The sequence below is a fragment of the Pteropus vampyrus genome, unplaced genomic scaffold, assembly GCF_000151845.1.
Source record: "Pteropus vampyrus isolate Shadow unplaced genomic scaffold, Pvam_2.0 Scaffold415, whole genome shotgun sequence".
NCBI lineage: Eukaryota > Metazoa > Chordata > Mammalia > Chiroptera > Pteropodidae > Pteropus > Pteropus vampyrus.
In genome coordinates, this window is record NW_011889196.1 from 548,437 (window position 1) to 555,725 (window position 7,289).

The window sequence follows — 7,289 nt, forward strand, 5'->3', positions numbered from 1 at the left end:
CTGCAGAGAAAACATCTGCACTTGTGAACAGCGGCAGCGGCAGCGGCTGCCGGCCCTGCCCCGCAGACCCGGGGCGAGCGCGGCTTGGTGTTAGAATGCCGGCACTGCGTGCTCCCCCACTCCTCCCGCACCGGGTACCATTGTGATCTGTCTTCAGCCAGTCGTCCAAAATAAACTTCTAAAAGAAAATAATTTCGATCATTTAGGTGTTTTTGTTTTTTTTTTTCTGGTGTGGCTACAGATTGCTGTCCATTTGGCCAAACGAGAAAGGAGGAAAAAAACGATTCTGTCTTAAAAGTAGAAACACTTCTCCACGGGATGACAGGTGGCCCGAGGCGCTCCGGCAGCCGAGCGTGGGCATCTCCTGCCCTGCGGTCCGTTGCTGAGCTTCACACGTGTTCCGTGAACACACAAGCACCCAGCTCTGTCACAGGAGCACCTCCGGGGGTCTGTTCTTAATCGTTTTAAGTGGGAGTCACTGTGAGGTGTGTGCCAGTGCACCCCGAGCACAGTGGGAACCAAGGGCGTGTCCCCCAGACATTGGGCTTCTGCGTACTGGTTGCTGATGGTTGCTCCTGACGACAGAGGGGGACCCTTGCTTGCGATTCGTAAGCTGAATCAGATTCGGGAAATTTAAAGGGCCAGTGCCTTTTATTCCCCCTTGCATCTTTCCTTTTTTTGCCTCTTTTGGGGGCCAGACATTTGAGGATCGGGACTTTAAAGAGCAGATTTGTGTACAGGGGAATTTAGAACGCACTCAAGCCTGGCGAAAGGCACAATCAGAAAAGAATCAGGAGGACCTTACATTTTTACTGCAGGCCGGCATAGAGATGGCCTACAACAATCCCCAAAAGAAGTCCTCCCTGGGGAAGGGGGGAGTCTGATCTACAGAATTACCATGGTACGCGATTCAAATGTCCAGTTTTCAGCAACAAAAGGAATCACAAGGCCTACAAATAAATAGGAAAGTATGGCCCATTAAAGGGAAAAATAAACCGAAATGGTCCCCCAGAAAGACCAGCTGGTGGACTTACTAGACAAAGACTTTAAAGCAGCTGTCTTACGTTCTAAGAGCTAAAGGAAGATGACATGGAAAGCAGTTATGTACAAAATAGCAACGTCAATAGAGGGAAAACAAAAGGCACTGAAATCTAGAGCTGGGAAGTACAGCTGACAAAAGCAAAAGATCGATGGGACCTTATCAAACATCTCTGCTCATCAAAGGAAGTAATCAGTGACAAAACCAATTAGAGAATGGGAGAAAATATTTGCGAATATCTATATGAGATTAATACCCAGAATATAAGAGGAACTCCTGTAAGTCAATTATGACAAAAAATACCTGTTAAAAAATGGGCAAAAGATCTGAGTAGACAATTCTCCAAAGAGATGCAGATGGCCACGCTCATGAAAGGACACTCGGCATCGCTCGTAACGGGAAATGAAGGTTGAGACCACGATGAGCTGACTCCACGAGGAGTCATTATTGCCTCCACGTACTTGAAAGTGGTAGAATGTATACTTGTTCCTCTGTAAGTTGTGATATGAATCCTAATGGAACTAATGACTTGATAAGGTTAGCCTCCCGGAGTGCACTTTTCTCCACCCTAAAATATGGCTCAATCTGTCAATACTGGGAGGCCTTAGGGCAAATTATCTCCCAGATTAAGTGAAATTATCCCAGAATTAAAAACAACTTCAAAGAAAGTGGTGCATTACATGTTTTTCAATTTAAAAGCAAATTACAGTTGAATCTGAGCTCATGCTCTGGGTGTGGAATATGCCGTCCTTGCTAAGGTATCGCTCTACGAATTATTTCTTAATCCCCGGGGGAAATACCTTTTATTATAGAGAAGTCTGGCAGACGCATGCGAACTGTGGGGGCTAAGGCGGGCACTGACAGGTTGTCTTGTGCCGCCAGGTGCGGAGGCCCGAGGGCACATGACTTGTGCAATGTTCTGGCCAAAACTCATCCGAGCCGTGTCATGGGAAGCTGTTAAATGGAGCATTTTGTACAATAATTGATGTGGAGTGGGCATCAGCATCCAGGGGACAGCCTGGGGACTGACGGAGCGGGTTGTGACATGCAGGTGATCCTTGCCTCCGTCTGGGGGAGGTTGGGGAGGACTCAATGAAAGTCAGTATTGGGAAATGGGGACATTGGAACAGTTCTAAATGGAAGTGCCATGTGTGTGGGTGTCCTTTTGTGCTGTAGCACACGCCCCCAGGAGTGCGCTGAAGTGACGGGGCCAAGAGTCGGGTGTGCACTGGGCCGTGAGCATGTCGGCTGCGTGTGCCGGCCTGCTCGGTAGGCAGCCTGTGCCACGGGCGTGCCCACGGGCGCTCACTGCACTGAGCTCATGGTGTTCTGTACTTCTGACGTTTTTCAAAATGAAACTTTGAAAGAAATAATCCATGCCGCCTCAGGGAACTCAGCCTGGGTGGGTGGGACAGGCAGCAAGTGAATTCAGCACCATTCTGGGTGTGAAGTGGAGAAATGACCAGGAGACGCAGCACGGTGGGGTGAGGTGTCACAAGCACTCCAGCTGCTGGATTATCAGCAGACAGGCGAGTGTGGCAGCGGCCACCTAGTCGGGTGGTGCCAGGGTGGCCTGACCTGGGCGGCAGCAGTGGTGGACTCGATCAGCAATGTCCTAAGCAGACGCGAGTGTGAGAGGGAAGGGGCTTTCGGGGATGCAGCAGCGGGAGGGGCCCCGAGTGTGGGGGCCCGTTCACTCACATAGCAGCGTCCTCACAAGGGCCAAATGGAAGTCCGTGGAGAGTTCAATCTGGGTCTGAAGCGTGTAGCTGATAGTGGGTGAGGTTGCAACGCGGAGACCCAGTCGTCGGGGCTCTGCACCCACATCCTCTATGGGATGTGGCAAGCGCGGGTTCAGGGTGAGGAAGAGGGATCCTCCACACAGCCATCTGTGGGGGCCGGCACCCACAAACACACAGGGTGCACACGTCCCCCAGGGAGCCGATGGTGGGACGCTTTCTTCTGCCACGAGGCGCACCGGGGCCTGCTCATGCTCCGGGTGCCCACGGCCCTCCCTGCAGTGGTGCCTGATCATCCTCAAGGGCCAGTGAGGGGGTGCTGTGCCCTCCCCCATCCCGGTGTGCTCAGATGCTCTAGTCCTCTGGGTAATTCGGTGTTGGGATCACACAGTAAAGGCTGCCTCTGGCCCTTCCGGGACTTGTTTCTCAAATGTCAGCTGGCTTGAGCACGGTGACAGTGCCGAGCTCAGTGGGTCAGGGTTCCTCCAGGGATGCTGCAGCAAGCTCTAACGCAAGCTGGCCTCGGGCCCCACCGTCCAGGCCACAGCTGATAGCCACGGTCCTGCTGAGCAGCAGTCATGTGTGGCTTTCAGCCTGAACCTCCAAGGAAATGGGAATTAGAAACAATGTTACAAATGCATTTTGAAGCTCCAAGGCATTTATTTTTAAGATAGACATGTTAACCTATTACTGTATTATAATTGTAACAAACTACACAACAGTATTAAAATGCAATTTTTAATTTTTTTTTCTGCAAAATCAATGCTTGTAACAATCTCATAAAATTATAAAACTTTCACTTAAGAAATGCAGTCTTCCAGTGAATTCATTCATACCACATTTAGCTTGTAAGAAACAAATTATTTTTCATTATTATAACATTAAAGAAAAATGAAGCTATCTTGAGATTTAAAATTTGAGAACTCTACGGCCAAGAATTTCAGAAAGTGCATCAACCAAAATACAATTTAAATATTAATACACAGACTCCACCAGTTCCACTCGACATGAACATTAGCCTTGGTTAATTTTCCCCCAAGACTTTGTAGAGCGGGTTCTCAGCTGGGGCAACTTTGCCTTCCAGCAGATGTTTGGCATCTGGTATCCTTGTGACTGTGATGGGGACGGGCGCTAATGGCATTTAGTGGTAGATCCCAGAGATGCTGCCAGATGTGCTGGTGCACAGGTGAACCCTACAACGAAGAACCAGCCAGCCAGAGTGTCAACAGTGCCAACGACAAGATGCTGTGTTGCGGTGCACGGCTGAGTCGGATTTTACAAATAGCCCGTGTGTCCCTGAATTCTTAGCACAGACTGACAGCAATCCGGACATACACCACTGATTACCTGAACCTGCCCCCTCGCTTAATCTCAATATGGAAAGTTCATTTAAACTGCTTTGAAGTAGCTAAGCAAGTAGCTTCTGGTGCACATTTACCCGGACGAATGACAAAAGTTTAATGATATGTAAAGCACCTGGCAATCAGCAAAGTGCCCTACAATGTCCTGAAAATGTTTATCTCAACATATTGTAAATGAAGAGTGTCACTCATTCAAATTTGTTAGGACCCCGTGTGTGTGTGTGTGTGTGTGTGTGTGTGTGTGTGTGTGTGTGTGTGTGTGTGTGTGTGTGTGTGTGTTTAGCCGGTTTACGTTTGTTTTCTTTTTTTACAATAAATGTCTTTTACAAACAGCAGTGCATCTGTATAGCGTGTGTGACACAAAATTAAGGAGTCAGTTGTCTTTTCCACATACATTCTGGTCGTAAAGTACCACCATTTCCCATGAGAGTTGTTAAGGAAGAACCAAATTTTTAAAAAATGATTTCAAGTTGACTAAGTACAGAGATGTTTTAGTACTTGACTAGTCATTCACCTCTGTTTTCACATTCTATGTATTTTCTCATGGTCAACAAACTGGTTCAACTGACTCAAGTTATCCCACCACTTAAAGAGAAAAGCCTCCGCAATCAAGCGGAACCACGGGGTTATCTGAACTTCGCCGCTGGCCGCCTGTTTCAGCATTTTCTCCAAGTCTTCTTTGGACACATAGCAATAGCTTTTCACCTCATTGGGGTCAGGGTTCAACGTCACGTTCTTCCTCACCAACAAAACGTAATCGATTTCATGTTCTCCCCAGATGCCGTCAGATTGAGCCTTGTAGTGAATTCGTGTTAGATAATTAATTTCTTCCGGAGGAACCTGGGATGAAAACAAAACAGTAAGAGAAACATCAACCGAAAGGTAAATTAACTCACATTTCAGTAATATCTTGAACAAAAGAAGTGTTTCAACTTTCTAGACTTTTTCCATAGGACCAAAAATATAAGTTGACTTATTGAAATAGTTATTTTAAAAAACAAGCAGTCACTCAAACTACAATTGCTACATTTTCCTTCACATCTTAGTATTACCTTTCTGGAGAAAAAAAATATTAACCGTTTGACTAGATGAGAGATACTTTATTTAGTCAGGTCTCATTTAAAGGGATAATTCCCAGATAGAAAAAAAAAGATGACTTCAATTCACCCAGTTGGAACTGCATTCATATCCCTAAGGTTTTCCACGAGAAAATACGCACCTTAGACCTGTTCTAGTATAAAACAGCCAACTTCATAGACTGGTTAATAGTTCAATTTATTTCAGAGCTAAATTCTGACAGGTCATATCAAGAAATCGACATTTAAATAATCTTTATTTAAGGTGCTTTTTGGGGCCAATAACTCAAGAGGTGGCAAAGCATAGACCTACGCTAGATTAAAATTGTACTGCAACACGTTTTAAGGTACGTCTGGCTTTCTGGCTGGCTGCGTGGCTGCAGGTGCAGTCGCAGGCGGGTTACCTGCTCCATGGGAATCCCCAGCTCGTCCTTCAGACGCCTCTGCGCTGCCCGCCTCACTCCCAACGCACCGTTCTCCTCGAGCTCCCACGGGGTATTCAAGGGGTGACTGCAGCAGCTATTGGTGAAGTAACCTGGACACGTTGACACAGACACAGATTACCTTCTTCAAAGAAGCTCTAAAAGATCACAACCCAAAGCTCTAAAAGTAACGGGGAAATAAGTGAAATGGCTGAGGATTTCTAAGTCGGTGAAAACAGACTACCAGTAATCACCTGGAGAAACAGACGTGTGTAGCTATGTTCTTTACCAATGCCTTCTTACTCAAAAAAGATCAAAATGTAAGATACAGCCTTTTAAAATATATGCGAATATACACACATAGACACACGCCTAGCGGTTTTTATCTTTCACTGCTGTGTTACCAGGTTGCACTCATTGTATGAACTTTTACAATAAGATATTATATCATTCACAGGATTCTCTTTTTTGACCTTGGCTAACCAGAAAGTTCCAAGTGACGAAGTCAATTAACTATAGTTCCCAACAAAACACCACACGTCTGGCACACTGACCTGGGAAGGTAACTTTAGCATCCGATCTCTGCTGTAGCAGGAGCTTATTTTCGGTGTTGAATAAGAAGACGCTAAAAGCTCGATGCAATAGTCCTGAAAGCAAAAGCAGCACTATTAACTGAGTTTTAAAATACCCATTATTTGCCTGATTCTGTACTTGGGATCCAGAACCCCCGTAACTTGGTGCCATTTCTGCTTTTTTTTGCAGCCTTCGATTTCACGAGTCCCTGCATGCCCATGACGAGCTTCGGCACACCAGCGAGGGAGTCAGCCACCAGGTGAAAGACATGGTGACCTGGCTGCCAGCTCGGCTGCCGCCAGCCTCCCGAGGAAGCTGGGAAGCGTGTGCTCCCTGCGTGGCACTCGTCTCTGTCCATGCAGTAGAAAGAATGCATCACAGACTTGACAAGTGGCCCTCGGCTAGGATTAGGCTAGTCCCTCCACTGTAAAACCAGAATAATGCTGAAGCTCAGTGAAGGGCACGAAATGGAAAGAATCAGCTGTTGGGCGGGGAAAGCGGCAAGCCAGGTTTTCCTGGGACACCACGAAACTGGGCTACAAATCAATACAAGGCGACTAACACACGCACATCTCCACCAATGCGCTTGTCGCGGCTACCCTAAAATGGTCAGGCAAATCGCCTTCTGACGGAATATTTTAACACAGTACCTTTGTCAATGTTTGCATTCAGGTGACAATTCTTTTTGGTATCAACCCCAATTTTATTGTCATTTTCATCGATAAGAATGCACATCTCTGTCAGGAGTCGAAACTGCTGCTTATCGAGATGGTTGATGTTGACTGCATCCATCATTACAGGATGTCTGATCCGTCCTAGAACACTGGTGGGAAACGGGAAGACAGGCATGCACATCACACTTCTTCGGACGTCATATAAACACATAAATCAGTTCTGAATCCATGAGCCAGGGAAGGAATTCAGCCATTTCGAGGGGTAAGAAATGAACTGTCTCCACTTTGGCCATTGGCTGGCCTTGTCATGGCCATTCCCTTAACTACCAGACTCCAGGTTCTCCAAATCCTTGTCCTGTGAGACACTGTGCTGCACTTGACAGTCACTCTGCACATGTTCTTGAG

General features: G+C 46.8%; 2 protein-coding genes across 2 annotated transcripts in view; one reads left to right on the forward strand and one right to left on the reverse strand.

Moving 5' to 3' along the window:
• Positions 1–3,090, forward strand: part of GTPBP4 (GTP binding protein 4) — a 19,495-nt gene extending 16,405 nt beyond the window's left edge. Inside the window, exon 16 of the mRNA XM_011380922.2 lies at positions 3,061–3,090. Coding sequence (XP_011379224.1) covers positions 3,061–3,090 — 30 coding nt within the window. The remainder of the gene's footprint in view (positions 1–3,060) is intronic.
• A 1,425-nt stretch (positions 3,091–4,515) lies between these two features.
• LOC105306031 (isopentenyl-diphosphate Delta-isomerase 1) lies at positions 4,516–7,063 on the reverse strand. The gene is made up of 4 exons (XM_011380908.2): positions 6,861–7,063; positions 6,192–6,284; positions 5,620–5,750; positions 4,516–4,979 (listed from the first exon to the last, which is right to left on the reverse strand). Exons 1-4 carry the CDS (start codon positions 7,057–7,059, stop codon positions 4,662–4,664), a joined length of 741 nt encoding a protein of 246 aa, XP_011379210.2. The 5' UTR covers positions 7,060–7,063; the 3' UTR covers positions 4,516–4,661.
• Between the last annotated feature and the right edge of the window lie 226 nt (positions 7,064–7,289).